The sequence below is a fragment of the Cyphomyrmex costatus genome, unplaced genomic scaffold, assembly GCF_001594065.2.
Source record: "Cyphomyrmex costatus isolate MS0001 unplaced genomic scaffold, Ccosl1.0 scaffold75, whole genome shotgun sequence".
Lineage (NCBI taxonomy): Eukaryota > Metazoa > Arthropoda > Insecta > Hymenoptera > Formicidae > Cyphomyrmex > Cyphomyrmex costatus.
In genome coordinates this window covers 694,379-716,409 of record NW_017280322.1, presented here as the reverse complement: position 1 = coordinate 716,409, position 22,031 = coordinate 694,379, and the positions used below count along the sequence as shown (strand labels likewise).

Here is a 22,031-nt window from a genome sequence, read left to right as displayed (position 1 = left end):
GGAACACATAAGTATAGATGCAATATAATTTGAGATAGGACATTCTGTTTAAATAAATGTAAACAGATATCTATTGCCAGAGTATTAGAATACAGAATGTATACTATAATATACACCAAAAGTATGTTTATTTTTATGTGTTAATTCTTATTCCTTAATTTTTAAGTTCCTTACTTTGCAAGTGAAAAAAGATTTCGTTACATTTATATTAATTTTAAACTAATATACATACATTAATATTAATGTATATCGTTACATTACTGATTTAACATAAATACCATGATAATGCTCAGTTTACTTAATTTTTACTGCAATTTAACGTACATTATTGTTTAATATCAATATATATTAATATTAACAAGGATTATGCAAATTTATGTGAAACATTTTAAACATGCATTATGCAAAATACAAAGATATTCAATAAATTTGTAATTATATACACGTACATAAAATAGGAAATACTCTGTATTATATGTACTTTGTAGTATATATGTATGTTTTAGGTAAGACATGTGCTTTGAATGCAAATATATAAAAATCAAATAATCTTTAAATAATTTTTAAATCAAGAGCATTTATCTATGTGTGTGTCAACGCATATTAAATTAGCAATATAATGATATACATTACATCGCGATGGAGAATTTCTCAACTTTCATCATCAAGGGAAATTTTATCACGTCAATTCTCATTGTAATGAGATTGCACCGTTATCATTAACATGCAAATATTGCAATAAGAAAAATGCGTTTATTATCTTTGTTGACATCGCAATGATTTTTCTTATTGCTGCATTTATGACTTATTTAAATGTTAAAAATAGACACATTTTCTACTTTATTCAAGTGTGAAATTTTTTTTTAACAATATATACGCGACTCTATTTGCAGTAGCAAGAAGGAATTTCTACATCGATAAAATTCCTGCTAAGTTAGCGTGGCAGCGTCGTCGCTACCAGAAATAAACACAGATTTACATACAAATGTTTTCCTCAGAATGTATTACGGCGATACATTTTGTAAATATACGATTCTCGACTGGTTGCACACGTGTAATTTATCTACTGCAGTATCACTGTATAGGTCTAATACGGTTCCGTTCAGTATCATTATATACATAATTAGTTTCATAATCTGTCATCGAGAATTTATACATGTTATATTTCCAAAATACACTCATACTCATATAGAAGTCAATTGTACTCTTCGAATATAACAATAAAATTAAATTACCGCGCGATAATATCAATGGTGTGAAAACTGCGTTTAAAATGACTCTTTTGAGTAAATATTACCATATACCATATACTATATAACTGAATTAATTGCGTATAAGATTACTTTCGAGCATTGCAACGCTCTTACAATTTTCCAAGAGAGAAAAAGTTTCTTTTTACAAAACAATACAAAACTAAGAAGGGCAAAGAGCCAAATAATTATTTCCTTGATGGTATAATGGCCCTGATATTCATATAATAAGTACAATTTATTGGCACAGTATAATTGGCCTAAAAAAATAGTGGCTGATTGTATATATTTCCGACGTTCTACTATAGCTAATAAATAATTTCTACTAGGAAACGTATTCGAGACGCGTAAATGTATATGGAAGTATCCGCAATGTGTTGAGTCCTAATTGAGACCACGAATTATATAATTAAGCCCAAATGACTATGCGGGCGGAGGAGAGAAAAGAAAGACTCGCCAGAGAGGATCAAGTGGCATCCTCTTTAGGTCTGTTTTCTGTGGCTGAACTAGTGAACTTTTAGAACTTAAAGTGAGATGTTTGATATTTTTTCTCAGTGCAGGAACAGGAAACAGACCATTTCTCTCGAATCTGTCAGAGATCGCGCAGCGCGCATTGTGCGCACGCGCGATGGATCCGGCACTGACACGTGCGACTGTTGATGTTGCTTTCGTTTACTTCGCATTGGTGGAAAGCAAACAGTCGTGTCCGCGACTTGGACGCGGTTGTGTTCGAACGTGGAGGGATTTTCTCGGTCACAGCGGCTCGTCCCCACGCTGCGTCTCGCTCGATCTCTTTTCTCGGTCCATCCCTACCACTTGTGTCGCCGCTGGTCACCGCCGCTATACTGTTGTAATGCCGTACAGCCGCTGTGACCGGGGTCCGTAAAGTCCAAAGAGCCGCGCGGCGTAGAACGGTGCAGAGCGAGGCCGGGTGATATTTCTCGGCACGATCCGTCCGCGGGAAACAACACGCCGCGGCACTCGAAAAAAAAAATTGTGCGCGATCCCACATAATCCCACTCTGTCGCGTGCGCGCTCGCGCGCCTCTCGATGCTCCCGTTGCTGCCACATCGTAATCCCGAAATAGGATCAAGGATAACGACGTCATAAATTTTTTCACGTCTACGGCGTCGTACGAGAGTCGAGGAACCGGTCAGTTACATTCGAGTAAGTTCTCTTGGAAGATTATCATATTCACTTAAATACTATGTAAAAAGTTACATAGTAGCGTTGTATATAATATTTAATAGATGATACAAAATGAGAGATTATAAAGAGAGATAATTGAATTTCGATAAGATATACAAATATACCTTATTCCAGATTCACAGTTTTTTTTAAAGGAAATACATCTTTTATTCGGCTTAACGCGAAATGGTTTCGTTAGTGGCAAGCGTCAGAGCTACCAGCTCTCTTTATCATTTTTGCGCTTGTGCCACAAGGACATTGACTACGAGCGCGATGCCAAGTCCTAAGGACGAGGCGAAAGAAGTGATCGTCAGTTACTTGGATGGCAAAGATAATGGTATTGCTGTATTAGGATTAAACAGGCCTGCCGCTCGTAATTCTTTCGGAAAGACCTTGATCTCTCAGTTGAATGAAGCGCTGGCCTCCATCAGGCAAAACAACAAGCTGAGAGTGCTGATAGTACGCAGTTTGGTCCCAAAAGTATTTTGCGCTGGAGCAGACCTGCGGGAGAGATTTAAAATGGACAATTCGGAGGTGTTGCGATTCGTGTCCACCCTGAGAGATCTCATGACCGACGTGGAGACCCTGCCAACGCCGGTGATATCGGCCATCGATGGGGCAGCTTTGGGCGGAGGATTGGAACTCGCGTTAGCCAGCGATATCAGGGTCGCTTCGTCTGAAGCGAAGATGGGCCTCGTCGAGACTAAACTAGCCATAATCCCAGGTGCCGGCGGAACGCAAAGACTTCCGAGGATAATTGGAACAGCCAAGGCTAAAGAATTGATCTATACCGCACGAATTCTGGACGGTGAGCAGGCGCAGCAGATCGGTCTCGTCAACGAAGTGGTTCCGCAAAACAAGATCGGCGATGCAGCTTACCAAATGGCTCTTACAATCGCGAGAGAAATTTTACCGAACGGTCCTATTGGTGTTAGGTAAGTCGTTGATATAAAAGAATGTAATTATTCAGTGTAATATAAGAACCTATTTTAAAAATATAAATTATAAAGATAAATAAGAAGAATAAATAAAAGTAAAATAAAAATATGAAAAATGAAAACATTAGTTATATAAGAAAAGAACAATAGAATAAAATGAACAAAACAGTATAATTAGAAAACAAAAAAATAAAATACTTTAAAATAATATGCCAACCTGTGAATTATTATTATTATTATTATGATTCATAAGAAACAGGTATTTAAACGTAAAGTTGCTTACTCAGAACCGTTGATACGATCATCACTCATGTATTATATAATACACATCACACCATATACGTTTATCTTCTTGTGCTTATCGTGCGCGAGTATATGTATTTCTTTGACTTGTATTCTATTTATATTTTTCACATTTGCTGTCAATATTATAAAAACTTTTAATCTTATGATATAATATCATTTAGATTGGCGAAAGTGGCGATATCTAAAGGTATGGAGATTTCTCTGGAAGACGGTATGGAGATCGAGGAACAATGCTACAGCAAGCTTGTGAATACGAAGGATAGAATCGAAGGACTCGCTGCTTTCGCAGCGAAGCGCGTACCTATCTACCAAGGAGCGTAAAAATTCGCGATGCCATAACAAATGCTTGATTCACAAATGGAAATACATTTTATATACGTTTTATATCCCAAACTATACATATTAACATCTGCTAAGTGATCGCACGCATATGTATATACATACAATTAAGTTTAATATATATATATATATATATATATATATATATTCCTAATATTTTTTACAGAAATGCATTTACGCGCATTATAAAACAGAAGTTACCTAAAATGGTAAGAAATTAATACCAAAAGATTATGCAAATTACAACAATAGCTGTTGCAGCATTAACAATCTTGTTCATTTCCATATGCTAATAAAAGGCATTTATGCTTTGTCAACAGCGGAAAAAAACATTCTACGTCACACTGTTGTCTTCCAATGAATACCGTAATGTTTTTCTATTAACGTTATTATCGTTTAATTTAGTTTTAATATATTGTATATGTACATATAGATGTGTAAATGTAATCGTACGTAGTCGTGTATGTACAAGATATGAAAATAGAATTTGCTCTAAACAAAAAATAAACTATATTTATAATGCCAATAATATTTTTATTGAACATTTATGACTTGTGTGTATATCAAGGTCGTAAAACTATCAGAAAAGAGCATATGTACAAATTTTTAAGTGTGCATGAGAACAGTTGTGCTTAGAATTGGTACTGAAGAAATTTTACTTGGAAACTATAAGTTTTACAAATTACCTTCCATCATCAAGAATGTAACAATTAATGAAAAATAAAGAATGAAATATATTATAAAATGAATCTATTGTACAATAACATTATATCAATTAGACTGATATAAATATATATCAATCTAGAAAATTACTATGTTATCAGGCCTTAAATATTATATGCATTGCAACGGAACATTGAGCTGTTCTTTCTCCCTGTTCTCTTTTATGAGAGTCAAAAGGACATTTAATTGGTTCATGGTGTCTTTGGGACAAGTGACACGGTGTCCTATTGTCAAATCGCTCTCATAAATCTCATAATCGTTCCCACCTTCGGCTGTTTTGTCACCAAAGAAGTGTATTTCGTCATATCCCTGAATATGACGCAAGCAATATGTTTTATCCCAACCAATAGGATAAACATCAAAAGATATCTGTCCCCCTTGGAAAAAATAAAGAAATTTACTTGCTATAAAATTTGCTATAATACATTAATTTATATGATTTGTCAGAAGTATACAAAATATTTATAGTAATAAAATATAAACAATTAATATTTTGAGATATAATTTAATAAATATTAATTTATTATTTAAAAATTGTATATACTACACACTATACATATATCGATTTTCATTAATTGTATACAATTATTTTCATATAATATGTCACTTACCGATACTATAAGTCAAACCCAAATCAGGAAATTCCTTTTTCAGAACTTGTATAAATTTTTCTCGGATATGATGTTCATTGTCATATTCATAAAATTGTTCACGTTCTTTTTTGCTGCAATTACGTCCTACTGGTGTAACGTTTATCATACCTGTACGGAATTCGATAAATGTTCCACGCTTGAATGGCAGTTTCAGCTCGGATATATATCGCAAGACAAAATTTATAAAATCTTGCAGAGAATCCTCCCCGAGCATATCTTGAATTGACTAAAATTTGTTGTATGTGTGTTAAAAGAAATGACATTTAATTGATTGTTGCTTTTAACACTACTGAGCTTTATTATTTACTTGTGAAGGCAAAGCTTTGCCATTCTTGAAGGCGATAACACCATTTTCGGCGAAGACATATTCATATTTTTCAAAGAGGTTTCCACCACCTAGTTGTTCTTGAATCTTGTTTAAATCAGAACCTCCTATCACTGCAATGTCAAACTCTTTCTTTACAGTTTCTAGAAGAAACTTTTCAATGGTAGGACTAATTGGCTATAGAACACAAAAAAAAATTTTTTAATCAACAGTAGATAAAGACTGAGGATAAATATAATGATAGCATAGTAATATCTAAAAAGAAATATAATATTGTTACACACACAAAAATAGGTTTTTTGTAAAATATACCTGCCGTGGTTTAGTGAGTGTGCCATCCACATCAAACAAGCAAATAATCTTCTTCGACATGATGTAATCCTTATCTCTTTTAAGCATTCGTTTAAGTTCTCTAAAATACATTATTATTTTATGTATATAGGAATATTCATAATTAATATATTATAAACTGATTAAAATAAATAAACACATTTTACATTAAACAAGACCAAAACAAGAATGCTTTAATTATTATGTTAGATAATTATAGATTAACATTCTTTTATCACAAATAATCTGTTTCGATATGAAGAGTATCGAAGAATAGGATATTTTAAATCACATGCCGAATTAAAGACAGGTTAATAATTGATTCATTTTCCCCATTTTACTTAGTAAAACATAAATTAGAGAGTAATAGACTACAAATCATTTTCAACCATAATTCAGTCGATCTTAATATTATATATATTTGCAACGAAGTACATGTTCACAATAATTCAATTAATTAAATATAAAGGATATGAGAAAAATTTACAAGAAAAATGAGCGTAAATGTAACCTATCCTAAAAGCAAAGACACTTTATCCATGTAAACGGAATCGTTTTGGAGAGACTCGAAGCCTCCCGAAATAATGCTGAAATGCTTGACATATGTGATAAGATCAACGGCATTTTGCTCGATGACAAGAAGTTATATGTTCGAAACAAAAAATACAACAAAAATATAATTTAAAAAAATATATATAACGAAGCATATATACGTGGCCGGTTTGACGTGTCGGCGTTGGTATTGTCATTACAGTGTTGCCAGATATTGGAAACAGTTTGTACCAATACTACCAATTAAATGATAAAAAATATACTAGACCGGAGCAGAGGGTATTTTCAATAATTTTCAAGCGCGCGTTTCTTCAATCGCACTTTTGTATTGTTGATACTTGAAACGGAATAATTGTATCTTTGACTGTATGTACATACATTACATATATATATATTGTATATATGCACCCTGATTACATAAATATTATATATATATATATATATGCTGCTCGGCAAGACACTACGTGGACAGATAATCGATCCCTTATCACATACTTATCGCGAAAGAATAGAAAATTTTTGATCGTTCGTATTGGCACTATTGGCAATACTTGCGTGTATGTACGTCACGTGTGCACGCACACACACACACACACACTAAACACATAAGTGCATCTGTATCACGTAAGTGCGATGTCGTGGAGCTGCTGTTTGAATAAATTGTTATGTTTTTTGGGCATTATCTTATCGCGATTACCTAACATAAATGGAAAAACTGATACAGCTAAAACAAATGTACTTCTATTGCTGGGTAATTTACATAAAGTATTTTTTAATACATATATTTTGTAAATGTAATCCGCGAGTATTTTTTATCAAACAACTGAAATAAATTAATTTTAAATAAATTCAAATATCTTTTTTAAAAATATATAAATTTATTAGAATTAAAATTATATATTTTTAAATATAAGAGATTATATATATATAATGAACAAAAAATATATAAACTTTTTAGTATCTTTGAATATATAAACTTCTTCGGTTAGAAAAAAATAGGTACATTTACAATTTTACAGTTCATTTTTGTTAAGTTCATTTTAATCCATAATCTAAAATTTATATTATGTGAAATATAATAGCTTATTTATTAATCTGTAGCCGATGATGCTGGATTTGAAATGCGATCATACCTGAATAAAATATGTCAGACTCCTAATTTGGATAAATTAGCAAAAGAAAGTCTATTATTCAATAATGCATATACATCAGTCAGTAGTTGTTCACCAAGGTATTTTTATTATATCCAAATTGAATTTAATTAATAAAGATATAAATCTGAATTATGTATTTGTAGCCGTTCCACAATATTAACTGGATTACCAAGTCATCAAAATGGAATGTATGGTCTTCATCATGGGATTCATCATTTTAATTCTTTTGATAATATTCAAAGTTTGCCAAAAATATTAAAGAGAAACAATATACGGACAGGTAACAATTAATAGATTTCTAATATTGTATTATAAATTATGTTATCATAATTTGAATATATTTTTGTGTAGGAATTATTGGCAAGAAACATGTAGGTCCGAGTAACGTTTATCCATTTGATTTTGCACATACAGAAGAAAATAATTCTATTCTTCAAGTAGGTCGCAATATTACTTATATAAAATTACTAGTCCGTGAATTTCTCTCACAAAATAAAACACAGTAAGTAATATTTTATATACAGTGCTTGTATAATATAATTTCATTTTTATTATTTTTATAGGAACGCTAATTTTTATAAAAGTGTAATAAAATTCATGCAAAAATTATATTACAAATTTTCATCATATATTATTCTGCATTTTCTTAATTATGTTAAAATTTTGCAGACCCTTTTTTCTATATATCGCCTTTCATGATCCTCATCGCTGTGGACATACTCATCCAGAATATGGCAATTTTTGTGAAAAATTTGGTAATGGTGATGTCGGAATGGGTACAATTCCCGATTGGAATCCAATATATTATCAATGGGAACAAGTTAAAGTGCCCTACTATGTACAAAATACCGAAGCTGCTCGAAGAGATATCGCTGCTCAATATATAACAATATCTCGTTTGGATCAAGGTCTTTCTAGTTACTTGAGAAATGCTCAAATATACGTTTCTAATATGTTACAACAGACAAACTGTTATATTTTTATATATTATATTATATGTATATAATAGTATTTAAAAAAATATAATTTTTTAGGTGTTGGCCTTGTTCTTAAAGAATTGGAAAATGCAGGATTCAAAGATAATACATTGGTAATTTATACATCTGATAATGGCATACCTTTCCCGAACGGTCGTACAAATCTATACGATCCAGGTTCGTATAATTACATTTAAGGTATCGAAAATTAGCAGACATTTAAGAACGTTAGTATTTTAAAAACACGATTAAATATTTTCAAAAAAATTTGAAGGTATGGCTGAACCCATGATGATGTCATCACCAATTCATGGCCATAGGAAAAATAGCGTAACTTACAGTATGACATCTTTATTAGATATAGTACCGACAATTTTAGATTGGTTCAATGTAACTTACTTGAATGAAGATTCCAATGAAGTATCTTCTGTGCAACTTACTGGAAAATCACTTTTACCATTACTTCTCGAAGGTATATACAATAAATACGTCTATTGAATGCAATACATATATGTTGTTCTCCATCAGAGAGATCATACTGTAAAATAAACGATATTTCGTTTATAGAACCTATAGAAAATAATACAGCAATCTTTGCTAGTCAAACACATCATGAAGTTACCATGTATTATCCTATGCGTGCAATTAGAACTAAACGTCACAAACTTATACACAATATCAATTATAAGATGCCATTTCCTATTGATCAGGACTTTTACATATCTCCGACGTTCCAGGTAATCTGAAAAAAAGAATATCTAAAAGATATTATCTTTTTTTTTTTAAATTAGTTGAAATTGTTTTAGAATAAATTATTAATATTCAAAAGTAATTTATCATTATATTATAAATGCAGGACATTTTAAATAGGACAATAAATCATCAATCTCTACCATGGTACAAAACATTAAAGAAATATTATCAAAGATCAGAATGGGAATTATATGATTTAAAATATGATCCAGAGGAATTGAATAATATAGTTTCAAAAGCGTCTGGAAAGGTACCATAAACTTATATTTTTTTTATATATTAAATACATTTCTTGACTAAATATAATAAATACATTTCAATGTTTTATGTATATTCTAAATTTCAGGACATATTTGTTGAGCTTCAAAAACGATTGTTCAATTGGTTAGAGACAACAAAGGATCCATGGTTGTGCGCACCCGATGGTGTTCTAGAGAATATTGGACAAAATAGTAACTCTCAATGTATGCCCCTGAACAATTTAAATATTTGAAACTTCCTGATATATATATATATATATATATGTATATCACCTGTTTTCATTTTTATAATTTTATATTCTAACGTGCATGTCAATAGTAATAATAAGTATTAAATATAAGCTATAATAATAAAGTGTGTTTTTTAAATGATAAATATTTTATATTTGATGAATAATAAGTACTGTTTGAGTATTCAGTACAGTATATACAAATAACAATGTTCAATACTCATTTATAAATTATAATAAAAAGAAATGTTGAAAAATTAAATATTATAATGTAAAACCAGCTTTTTACGGTTTAATTACAATTTACTAACCTTTTGTATTTAGAAATTTAACTTTCTAAGGTATTTAAGATGATAAAGTAGCTCTTGACATTGAGGTGTTCTTTGATTCTCTTTCACGATACTTTGTAAGCATTTCATTTAATTGATGGACATAAGCCGATGATTTGTTGATGGATTTTACCACTGTCCTCAGTTCTGTCGCTATTTCGTTCATCTAAAAATGAATAATTAAATGTGTCTTTTATTTTCAAATGCATTACAGAATAAACAAATACATATCCATGTACGTTAATATTTATGTAAATACGAGGAAATCTCACATATTGTTTATAGTTTAAATATCTATTATATTTTTGATTGTTATTATAGATTTGTTTGATTTGAATCATAAATAAAAGACACAAAGCGAGGCCACCCAACACGACGAGGGAATTTGAATTCTGGAGTCCACGTAAAACGAGCATTACACTTGTTGAGGTTAGAAAATGAATCAATAAAGTACAAACAATCGTTATATAATATTAAATTAAGCATAAGTCGAGACGTTAATCGTTCAAGCAAAACATTCTCTTATAAAGTGACAACGTATCAATTATTCTGGTTATTCGTATTTTTACGTTCATTTTCACAAGCAATGTCGAGTGAATTCGTATCGACAATGCAAAACATATAATTACAGATTACTCGTGATTTGACAGAATAACCTCAAGTGATAACTTTCTCTTTTTTTCTTATTGCAATAAATAAGAATATTTATATTTTCTGAAAGAAAACAGATATCTCTCTCCCTCTCTGTAATTACAATAAATTAAAAGTCAATAATTGTATATACTTTATATTGTTTATCTTTTATTATTACTATATTAACATCTACAGTTATAGGATAAAAAGTATACGGAAACAATTTTTTTTTTCAAATTATATATTTCTTTTTAATATTACACTGTATCATTTATATTTGGTTAACATATAAATTTTTACAGATATATTGTTACTTTATTTACAAGCGACAGTTTTACTTAACTGATCGAAACAAATTTTATTAAACATTTGAGACATAGAAAATATAATATAAATTATATTGAGTCATTAAAAACAATTTCAATATCAAAATCAAATTGACAGTCAAAGCATTATTAATTAACATTAGACTTGGTCATAAAATTATGTATAATGCTAACAGTTGTATAAAAATTAATGAAAAGAAAAAAAGCTTATGCTTGACTAATATCTGTACATTTTTTTAAATATTAATAGTATAAAACGTTAAACAAATTATATAACGTTTTTATTCTAGGAAATTATATTTGCAAATAAAAATCAAATAATTGTCAAAACTGTCTTTTAGTATACTTAAATATTCCAATTGATATATGTGATGATGAATAATCATTCACAATTATTTTTTATTAACAATCGGCGAATACTTAATTGGTATCCTCATATTTTTCAGTTCCTTCAGTTCCTTGCGACGCAATTTGGATTGTAGGCTTTTAATTCGATATCGCAATTCTTTTTCTTTTTCAGTCGCTCTTGATGATGTTTGCGTACCTACACTCTGGTAATATGTAAAAAATGTACAATAAACAAATAAATATAAAACCTTAACAAATAATAAATTTCGTTTATAATGAAAATTTACAAACCTTTGTTTGAGGAGTGGTTTGTATTGCTTTGTCTGTTTCATTTAATACTGACGATATAAGAAATGTTTCATGCAATTTCGAATAACAATGATCGTGAGAATTATTATTGCTATTTACACTTTCCAATACAACATTTTGATATTTTGGATATAATTTTTCCACTTTTGCAATCATTTTTTTCTATAAAGCAACAAAAAACTTACATAAAACTTTGCTATGTGCTTGTAAAATAAAAAAGTTACTTTAATTACAATATTTACAAATTGAGCTATATCCTGTGGAAATATAGTAGGAACTGCATTCTTTCGTAAGAACCGTTTACCAGAAATACATTCGTATTGAGATTCTTCAAAATGAATGCTGCATATTCGAGAATGTTTTGAAATTTGATTATTTATTGGCACAATTTGTAACCATTCCTTTAACAAATCCTCATTTTTCAAAGGGAAACTAAAAAAATATACGAAACAAGAAAATTAAAGGTTATGTTTGAAAATTATACGTATATATATTTGAGGTTATATAAGTTTATGTAATGATAATCTACCTGAAAAACGATAAATCAACATCTGGCCGCCACGATGCATTGCATCCTTGAACACAACAATTTTTCACCATTTTTTATTATTAAACACAGGAAATACAGAAAACAATGCATTCACTGAGCGTCTTATGCGATTTGTGTGACATAGCACCACGTAGCATCCAGTAGTACCCAAGGATTCATCGAAATTAATGATCTCTCTGTTTACTTGTAATAATAAGAGATGATAAGATGATGAAATTTACAAAAAACGGATAATCGTCAGGAAATATTCGTAGAGTATATATATTAATATTTTTATATAGACAATCTCATTCTTATGAAAAATTACAAATCTATTTACAAATTATTAATTATTTTAATGAAATATAAATAATTCAATATAAGTGTTTTCTATAAAAAAAAGGGATAGAGGAAATTAAGTCAACACCAAATGATTACATATGAATAGTGTTAATATAATGTTTAACTTTTTAAACAATAAAATGTTTAATTAATATGTATGGAGAATATTAACAGAGGTATTAATTTCAAAGTCAATTTGTACATACAATAACACAATGTTTCAATATTGTTATAATTCGAGAATTAAAATTTTTCTTTACATAAATTTTTAAATAACATCAAATATATATATATATATTTAATGTATACAAATTTATATATATATATATATATATATAAATACACACATATGTATCTATAATTATTTGTACACATTAAATCAATATTGTTCATAAATAATAAAATAAGTGGACGGTTCTAGATAACAAAAACCATTATGTTTTACGTTATTATAAAATGTTTTAAGTCTAATTAGCATCAGTTATTGGCTTAATCGATAGAATTAATAGAATTGGTACTGTTTGCAGAAGAAATATAATTTCTTATTTTCTCTCTTTCTGCTTGTATCTATCAGCAGATGATAAGCACTTCTTTTAAAAAATATGTCCTTATATACTTATTTGTCAGTAAAGTTAATTTATGTATAATATACATTCTTATAATTATTTTGCTTATTATTCTATTAAGTACAATTTTATGTGTGATCTTATATGTATATATGTACATACATGTATACATACATACATATATACATATATATACTTATGTACATGTATAATAAAACTATTTCTTCTTCGTAATATTATTAAAAAAATTAATGTACATCTCCGCAATCAGATAATATAAAGTAAAAAATAATACAAGAAAATGATATTTAGGAATATAATTTTTCGCTTTTGTATGTACATTTATAAGCTTTTGATGACAAAAATCTAATATATGCAGATGTTTTAATTATAAATCATGAGATTATATTCAAACGATGTACATTTAAGTTTTTATAGATTTATACTTTCTGTGTAGAAAATCACCTCCTACCTACATATACATTCATTTTTATTCATATTTTATTTTATCGTAAAAATTGTTTTTTTTTTTAAATATCGATCTTTAAACAAGCTTGTCATTTTGATCCAAATAACTTTTTTCACTACATAAAAACTCCAAATATTTTTCTACTGAGAAAATATTTAATAGAGCTTTATTATATATAATAATTAATCTTTGATTTTATCTTATACATGATTTTATCTTATTACAGATATTTATATAACATATATTTAACAAATTTATCTCAATAAAACTGTTGAAAAAACTTAACGGTTGTTAAATAAATTATTCATACATCAATCGTCAGATTTGTTTGTTGGAATAAAAATTTCATTTGTCTAATATTTCGTATTGACAGAAATGACGATTGCAACATGTTATTAAATGTACACATAATATATAATGATAAATTACAATGTTTCTTCAGTCCTTGCAGAAATATATATCACAAACGTTTGAAAGATTTTACATACACTTAAACTTTTCCTCCGAAATGATGAGAACAATCTTTGATCTTAAAGTCTTGTATTACTGTGTTATTAACTTTTTCATTTCTTTTTCTTTTTTATCGACAAGATTATTTCTGATTGCATTTACAGAAAATTTAGATTATTGTTAAATTTTCAGTGTATTTACAAATTATACGTCCATGTTCCTTTTGCTGATTGAATATAACGAAGTGGTGTAACTGTATTTCTAACATCAGGACTTTTTGATCTTCTAACACAATCTTGACTTAAAACTCTACATCCCTGACTCAAAATGACATTGTTATAATTACCACGAGGAATACTGTCACTACTCGCTACGCGTCTTACATCATTACTTTTTCCCTCATAGCAATTTCTCGACGGTGAATTGTCCAATACGGAATTTTTGATTTTATACATGGATTGATTATTTCCGAGTAATCTTAGAGTTGGATCAATCGATACTACTTTCAGGCTGTGTGTTGAGCAAACTTTTTCGGCACATTCATTTCGTCGAATTTGACATTTATCATTATTTTCTTCAAGTAACTGATGGTCAAGTATATGATGTTCATCATTGTTGTAATTCCCATCATTATCGACATATTGGCTCAAAGTTATTGTGGAATCAAGTGAATCGGAGAATTCTGGGCTGGGAACAGAAGACATGTTGCCAATATGGGAGCAAGCGACCGTCCCCTGTGGATTTTGGGGACGGTGTCAGAAACATCATTCTTCTAATTCATCCATTCGATTTCTAACAGCCATTTCTACCACTTCCAGACTTGGATAATCCAACTCTTTAACCAAGCATAATACAGCAGACAATATATTTGAATTCTAAAAGGAAAATACATGTTATAGAAAATACTTCAAATTTTATCACGCATACTTTAAAACAATGCCATAAAACATACTCTTGTTACTGGCCGCCTGTGATAGTGAAATTGATGTCTGCATTTATCTTTTTCAGGATGTCTTATCCAACCTGGTATTTGATTTGTATCTTCCTGTAAATAGTATTAAAACATATAAATTTTAATATTAAATATTATATACACATATTTTATTATATATAATTATTATATACATATTTTTTTAATTTTGTAAATTATATATATATGTATATATATAAAATAATATATATATATAATTAACCTTTTCATTATGATGAGCTATCATCATCCTTCTTGTTTGAGGTGTTGGAGGAGTTTGAGGCAAATCTTCATCTTCTAACCTTGATTTTTTATCGTAATTATAGTTATTTTTGTCATTACGTTTGTCATCTGCAAATTTATTGACAAAGTATTGCGTACGTTGCATTGGCGTTGGTGTATACATACATTGAGATACTTCATTTCCGCTATATTCAGAGTCTGCTTGTCTCTCATCGTAATCTTCGTTATGTCGATGTACTACTGGACGTTCATCATAATCCTAAAACATTATTTTCTGTAAAATAATTGCTAACGATGTACACTATATTTAAAAGAAAATCGTTTTACATTTTAGTTGTAAAATTTTTATCTTACATTATTGAAATAAACTTTAATAAATAAAAAATAAACTTTTTTTATTTATTCTAAATATATGTAATAAATATATTGTATGTAATATAATGTGGTATAATCAGATATTATAGATAATATTTGAGTTCAAATTTTTGCATATTTAATAGATTTTTATATTTGTCCTATTTAATAAAATTATTTATACATATTTTTATATTTTATCACAATTACAACAAATTATTATTCTATAAGTTACAAACTCTGTTCTGTGATTTCCAATCTCGTATTAATTGTATCCTTTTCAAACATAAGTATAATCAGAAAAGATGTGTAAATCTTAGATTTTATTTCATAAATTAGTATTAAATTTTGTATTTCAATTTTATTTTGGAAGAACAATATGAAAATATATGTATTAAAAAATATGTTAGTTGTTAAGACAATTAAGAAAAAAAAAAGGAAAATTAACTATCACCAAACATCTCCTAAGCTGAGTCATACAAAATAACATGTAGCCAGAAAATATTTAAAATTCGAGTATTTATCTGATAATGATTGCTAAACAAACGTTAATATGGTACTATTGCTGATATACAATATTATGAAATATATTCGTTTATATTATGGATAATGTAATGACAAAATTTGCAAATATATTAAAAAATGGGCTGTACTTCGATGTACCTTGGATTTTTCAAGAGTGTTAGTAGTCACAGTCTCACTGTTGTTTCGTGACTCTGCACACAAAGTGTCATCTTTGCTCTGACTTTTTGATTGTCCATCATTTTGTAGCTGTTAGTATAACCAAGCGATAAAATAGACTTTAAGTTATAATTACGCTTAAAATCTAATTCTTTTAGTTTAATTGTGGTTAATATGATCAATAATTTATCAAAATAATGGATTAATTACATATTTTTACTCTAATATAAAAATATTGCGTTTAAAATATAATTAAATAATTAAAATGATTTTTCAGCACAATTATATGTAGTTAGTTATTAATAGTTATTTGCTTTTAAATTGTTAAACAGTTTTGCTTCTATTTTATGAGATGCATGACTGACCTCATATGCATATTGATTATTTTGTGAGTAATGATGTGACGATGACGCATTATAATTTGCGTTTCTTCTATCAGGATCGTATTCTTTATGCGTAGGTAGCGGTTCATCAAAGATTTTCTAAAAAATAATTTTACATGTATACATACATATACATATATATTACATATATATAACATAGAATACCAATCACTAAAATCATTTGGTAACTCACAATATTAATTATTAAAGAATAGAGGTATGTATATATAAAATGATTTTAGTGATTAGTGAAGAAAATCAATTAGAATGTATTAATTTGTTATTACCTGATATTGGCATTCACTAGAAGAACTGTACATTCTTGGTATCATTGGAACTGGACCATTAGAAGATTGTTCCAATTCATTATCTTCAATGTATTCATTTGTAATATCCTAATTTAGTTATAAATGTTATTTAGCATTTTAATGATTGTTAAAAATGCACTTAAAAAAAAATGCACATAATTTTTCAAATTAATACATCTGTTATCAATATTTGTATATGAATTTTAATAACAATTAAATGTAAGCTATTAATCTTAATACAAAAAGCAAAGTATAAAAAATGATTATTGATGAAATAATATGAATATTAATTGCATATAAGAAATATTTGAGTATTTTATCATTTTGTTATCATAATCATAATATTTTTGTTATGTTGTTTGAAATGTTTTTACCTCTGGACTTAATACATCAGATTGTGGAGAAGCACCAAGAGGATGTATTAAAGGTCGACCTATTGTCTTTGCAGTATGCAGTTCTTCAGGTAATACTATTTTATCATCTAATCTCTCAAGATTTGGCAAAGCTCGAAGTACAGATAACCGATATCTATTAAAATAGGATTATAATGATGCGTCATAAAATTCCCATAGTTTTTATTTTTAACTGTATCTATTATTAAATATTTACCCTTTCGTTTTTACACATGGATTTTCATCAAACCACAAATTTCGTAAATGAGGTAATCTTTGAAGATAGCAAATTTCATTTAAATCTTTGATGTTATTTCGTCTTATAAATAAATCTTGAAGCTTGTGGCAATATTGAAAATCAGCAAGTGTATTAATGTTATTTACGCTAAAAATAAATATAAATGCAATTATTATACATTTTTATTTCAACTAGGGAAAAAAAGAGAAGAAAATTTAACCTTTAAATTAAACAGTTTTAAATTAATACATATTCTATTTTAAATAACAAAAAAATTTTAATATTTAACGACAATTTGCATATAATAGTTTGTACAAAACAATTTTGTTAACTCATCAATTTTATTTCATACGTGTGAATTGTATGTTTGTGTTATATATATATATATATAAAACATAAAATAAATTAATACGAATCATATATAAATATTAATCAAGTTTGATTGATATAAAAGAAATCTATGTTATAGTATTTACTTTTGTTTTTGTTAACATTATATAAGAAACAATTATTAGTGATTTTTAATGATTTTAAAATAAAAATTACATGCCTAAAAATTACACCTTATAATTATAATTGTTGCAAACAGTAAATGTATAAGTAAAACAGACTTTTTATAAAATTAATGAAAACATTGTAACACTGCAATTATCGAAATAAAAAGTTGCACAGGACACATACATATTTTTTTCACACATATATTTAATATATATATTTTTAAAGTTATTCTCTATATAAAGGGAAGAAAATGATGTATATATATTATCTTTTCCATATTTTACAAAAGGGTTTATCTTATACTATACCCTGTAATTAATATATAAACAAATAAAAAAATCTTAATTCTTTTTTTAAAGTAGATTTTAGATATTGATCTTTATATTTGCTCATTTTTCAATATTTTTCATATGAAAATCACAATGAATTCAAATCGTGTGTGGGCAGAACAACTCGTGAAGTTGTGGGTTGTGACCATGAGTTTAATATAATCATGTCCAAAGTAGGAATACATTGCAGTCTCTATGTTTTCGTAAGATGAAAAATATCTTAGATCATGATCATCAATAGAATGGAGGTTACATTTCTGTGTAATAAACCATTTATTATTAAGCATTTAATTCATTTTAACACACAATGCTTTTTCGATTTTTTATTACACACAATAGATTATTTATATTCCAAATTAATAAATTTCATTACTTTTACTAGAATATATAAATTGTTGAATGGTTCTTATATATATATTTTGACATCTTTAGTTTTAAAATGTTGTGTATTTGAAAAAAAGAAAGAATAGAGATCATTAGTCAGATGCTGCTAAAATTTAATTATCATTTTACTATTTCATCAATTCTTAACTCACCTCAATGATAACACTTCCACATTTTTCAATTTTCTTAAGATACTGACATCTGTTAATTCTGTTCCCCTATATAAAAAATATATTAATTTAATTCAATCTAAAGAGAGAAAAATATTGCATAATAATTTACTTTTTACACAGTCATTCCAAAATAGACGACCAAACTTCACAAAAGCATCTTTATTTAAAGATAAAAAAAATAAATGTTAGAAATGTTCATTTTCAGAATTACATATATTTTTTTATTGCAACAAATTAAATAAAAGCAAGGTTATTGACACAAGATAAAAAATGTATAGATTACAGTTTTTTTAAATAAGTCATATTTGTTCAGTGAGAGTCAATTATTTAAAACCCCATAATATTCTACTTGCACATTTTGTTTATAAAAATATTCCTAAAACTGATTTATGTACTTTTATATTATTCTGTACATATGCATTTGAATATAGACAAGATTGTAACTAGGCGTAGATAGAGAATTCGTCTATGTATATTTCCACGTATTCTTTCACATGCCAGAGTTGCGAATAGCAATTAGTTACGCTCGGGTGATCATAATTCTCTTTTTTCCCATGATATGGTGGAAAAATTTGATAACCTTGTCGCGCGCATGATTTTGTTCGCGTGTGACCAAATCAAAGCGTATTTAATTGCTCCGAAATAATCGAGGCACCGTAATTAAATTATGTGACGTTATATACGGTTATGTCGTTCAAGCAATCTGTCGATATAAATACTCACCAGCAATTGAGTTTCTTTATGGCGGAAAAATCAGACATTCGCGTGCGAGCCACGACCATCTCTTCGGTCAGTTTCACCATTTTATCATTCGCGTTAGGACGTTATTATACAAGCAAAAATCGATGTGCAATCATCCGAGGAGAAATTCGATGCAATTAATTCACGATTGAAATCGTGTACGAGATCACAGTAAATTTTCTAAACTTTCCGAACAATACGCACTAACCGATCGCCATGATACCTTACTGTCAACTACTACTCAGCTGCTGCTGCTAGCTGCGAAGTAGGCTGCAAACGCTTTCACTGATCGCTCACTTCTCACCGTACTCAGACTCTAGTTTATGCGCACCTTAGTCCAGATCTACAATAGATGTTTTAAGCCTTAAGGTGATGCTGGAGTCCTGTTTTATCATTACTTATTTTGTTAGTTAAAGACTCGTAATTGCATTTACGGATGGAAAAATCCTTCTGCATAACTAAAGTATCGACAAAAACGGAGGATGCTAGCTACATTTCAATACGAAAAACGGAAAAAAATTACAAATTTACAGTTTCGTTATCGGCAATTTACCATTTTTGCAGTTCAATGAAAATATCTATTCTGTAAATTCAGTGTTGTTTATTCACGTAATACGCCGGGTGATGAGACCTCATTTAGTCCATACAAGCAGTAAAACTTGTTTATCAAGGAAATATGTTCGTCAGGTGACACATCTACGAGTTGAAAAAAATGTAAGTTTTTAACTTTTTTTTCGATTTTAGCGTATCACATAACTAATTTTGTGTCTATATTAATCCTGTAGAGGGATTTCTCATTCCGTTCAGTCGTTTCGGAGATTTTCTTAAGACTGTAAGTATCCACAATTTCGTGGGTCCAGCATCCCCCCTTAAAGCCGTAAGAAATTTACCAATTTAAGTTATAATCCACACAAACTTGCATAACCGCATAAACGTATGCATAATGAAAATTATCCAATCACATTTTACGTGCATCTCTATAAAGGAAATGCGATTGGATAATTTTCTTTATGCATGCGTTTATGCAGCTATGTGGATATAGCTTTTATGACGTGTTTATCCGGCAGTGATGCCAACCTGAGTAAAGAGGGACGCGCACACAGGCAGAAGGTAAAACGTGTGTGCTTCGACTGCTCTGAGACAAATTTCGAGACTGATCATGTTGGCGGGCGTTTGTTTCAGACTTCTCGCGCGCCTTTTTCTCATTGTGAGTGCATATACGAGTTATTATATTATTGCCGAAATAACCGAATTGTACGACTCTCGTTACCTCGTAATGGACAGCAGCGGATTACCGATTTTAAAACTGCAGAACGGTCTTGTTGAGCAAGTGCCAGTGACTGGTGCCGGTGTAAATCGGAGTAAATTTAAATTTTGACACTACAGATATGCGCGAAACTTAATTCTTACTCGAATTAACGACAATTTCGGACGAAAGCGTAGTGCGTGGTATCTTTGTTCCTTTCGAAAGTGAATCGTTCCAAGGAGAATGAAACAATCAAAATAATGTCAATTTATAACGTTACATTGACCGAATTGAGTCATTTTTGATCATGATAAAAATCTCGGTCTCGGATGATAAAATAAAAAGGATGACATTAAAAAATAAGTCAATATAAAGTTTTCCTGTTGTATTGGATAGAGAAACTTGCAATGTTAATAACCAGCAGCACCACTTTCATGATGCAACCAGAATTGATACAAATAACGTTATCACTTTACAAGATTTGCGTATTTTTAAAATAATTTTTATATTTTTGAACTTTGAAGATGACCTAAGCGAGGTCGAAACGTCATTTTGTTTTTCAAATTCTTTAATAATAATTATCCTTTTATAATGTTTATATGTAGTTACTATTATTACATTCTCTGTTATGTGGTTAGATATATATATGTTTTTGGCTCCGTTAATTTTTATTTATTGAACCATAATATCTACATTATTCAATATAAAGTCATTTTTAAGTTATTTGAGAACGAGATTTTTATCATGATCAAAAAATGACTAAATTCTGTCAATATTTAAATTTAACTGTTGACGAACATTTCATTATTGAC

The 22,031-nt window shown here is 28.8% G+C and overlaps 4 protein-coding genes across 6 annotated transcripts; 2 read left to right on the top strand and 2 right to left on the bottom strand.

Moving 5' to 3' along the window:
• The first annotated feature begins 2,063 nt into the window (after window positions 1–2,063).
• On the top strand, window positions 2,064–4,120 carry LOC108781021 (methylglutaconyl-CoA hydratase, mitochondrial). Its single transcript, XM_018548884.1, has 3 exons — window positions 2,064–2,417; window positions 2,574–3,373; window positions 3,844–4,120. Exons 2-3 carry the CDS (start codon window positions 2,625–2,627, stop codon window positions 4,001–4,003), a joined length of 909 nt encoding a protein of 302 aa, XP_018404386.1. The 5' UTR covers window positions 2,064–2,417; window positions 2,574–2,624; the 3' UTR covers window positions 4,004–4,120.
• Window positions 4,121–4,534: 414 nt separating this feature from the next.
• Window positions 4,535–6,665, bottom strand: Pmm2 (phosphomannomutase). Its single transcript, XM_018548885.1, has 5 exons — window positions 6,564–6,665; window positions 6,035–6,134; window positions 5,705–5,899; window positions 5,356–5,623; window positions 4,535–5,121 (listed from the first exon to the last, which is right to left on the bottom strand). The coding sequence occupies exons 2-5, from the start codon at window positions 6,119–6,121 to the stop codon at window positions 4,856–4,858; spliced, it is 816 nt and encodes a 271-aa protein (XP_018404387.1). The 5' UTR covers window positions 6,122–6,134; window positions 6,564–6,665; the 3' UTR covers window positions 4,535–4,855.
• A 572-nt stretch (window positions 6,666–7,237) lies between these two features.
• Sgsh (N-sulfoglucosamine sulfohydrolase) lies at window positions 7,238–10,882 on the top strand. Its single transcript, XM_018548654.1, has 11 exons — window positions 7,238–7,355; window positions 7,706–7,835; window positions 7,902–8,038; window positions 8,110–8,260; window positions 8,428–8,666; window positions 8,793–8,912; window positions 9,010–9,207; window positions 9,303–9,472; window positions 9,592–9,738; window positions 9,835–9,952; window positions 10,629–10,882. The coding sequence occupies exons 1-11, from the start codon at window positions 7,238–7,240 to the stop codon at window positions 10,652–10,654; spliced, it is 1,554 nt and encodes a 517-aa protein (XP_018404156.1). The 3' UTR covers window positions 10,655–10,882.
• Window positions 10,883–15,026: 4,144 nt separating this feature from the next.
• LOC108780911 (protein tilB homolog) lies at window positions 15,027–20,197 on the bottom strand. Of its 3 annotated transcripts, XM_018548747.1 has the most exons (11): window positions 19,956–20,197; window positions 19,212–19,277; window positions 17,828–17,995; window positions 17,593–17,746; window positions 17,198–17,305; window positions 16,893–17,009; window positions 16,510–16,617; window positions 15,658–15,751; window positions 15,473–15,600; window positions 15,232–15,324; window positions 15,027–15,154 (listed from the first exon to the last, which is right to left on the bottom strand). In XM_018548747.1, exons 1-11 carry the CDS (start codon window positions 20,033–20,035, stop codon window positions 15,044–15,046), a joined length of 1,227 nt encoding a protein of 408 aa, XP_018404249.1. In that variant the 5' UTR covers window positions 20,036–20,197; the 3' UTR covers window positions 15,027–15,043. The 3 variants fall into 3 exon arrangements, with proteins under 3 accessions (XP_018404249.1, XP_018404248.1, XP_018404250.1); XM_018548746.1 differs by having other exon boundaries at window positions 15,473–15,751; XM_018548748.1 differs by lacking the exon at window positions 16,510–16,617.
• Window positions 20,198–22,031: the final 1,834 nt, after the last annotated feature.

Coding starts and splice junctions, on each gene's coding strand:
- LOC108781021 (XM_018548884.1), top strand. CDS start 2,625: ATGGTTTCGTTAGTGGCAAGCGTCAGAGCTACCAGCTCTCTTTATCAT. Junction 3,374..3,843: donor AACGGTCCTATTGGTGTTAG/GTAAGTCGTTGA, acceptor AATATCATTTAG/ATTGGCGAAAGTGGCGATAT.
- Pmm2 (XM_018548885.1), bottom strand. CDS start 6,121: ATGCTTAAAAGAGATAAGGATTACATCATGTCGAAGAAGATTATTTGC. Junction 5,624..5,704: donor GCAAAGCTTTGCCTTCACAA/GTAAATAATAAA, acceptor AACAAATTTTAG/TCAATTCAAGATATGCTCGG. Junction 5,122..5,355: donor GGGTTTGACTTATAGTATCG/GTAAGTGACATA, acceptor ATTTTTTCCAAG/GGGGACAGATATCTTTTGAT.
- Sgsh (XM_018548654.1), top strand. CDS start 7,238: ATGTCGTGGAGCTGCTGTTTGAATAAATTGTTATGTTTTTTGGGCATT. Junction 8,039..8,109: donor GAGAAACAATATACGGACAG/GTAACAATTAAT, acceptor ATTTTTGTGTAG/GAATTATTGGCAAGAAACAT. Junction 8,261..8,427: donor CTCTCACAAAATAAAACACA/GTAAGTAATATT, acceptor AAAATTTTGCAG/ACCCTTTTTTCTATATATCG.
- LOC108780911 (XM_018548746.1), bottom strand. CDS start 20,035: ATGGTGAAACTGACCGAAGAGATGGTCGTGGCTCGCACGCGAATGTCT. Junction 17,306..17,592: donor CTGATGTATTAAGTCCAGAG/GTAAAAACATTT, acceptor TAACTAAATTAG/GATATTACAAATGAATACAT. Junction 15,155..15,231: donor ACAGGCGGCCAGTAACAAGA/GTATGTTTTATG, acceptor TTTTCCTTTTAG/AATTCAAATATATTGTCTGC.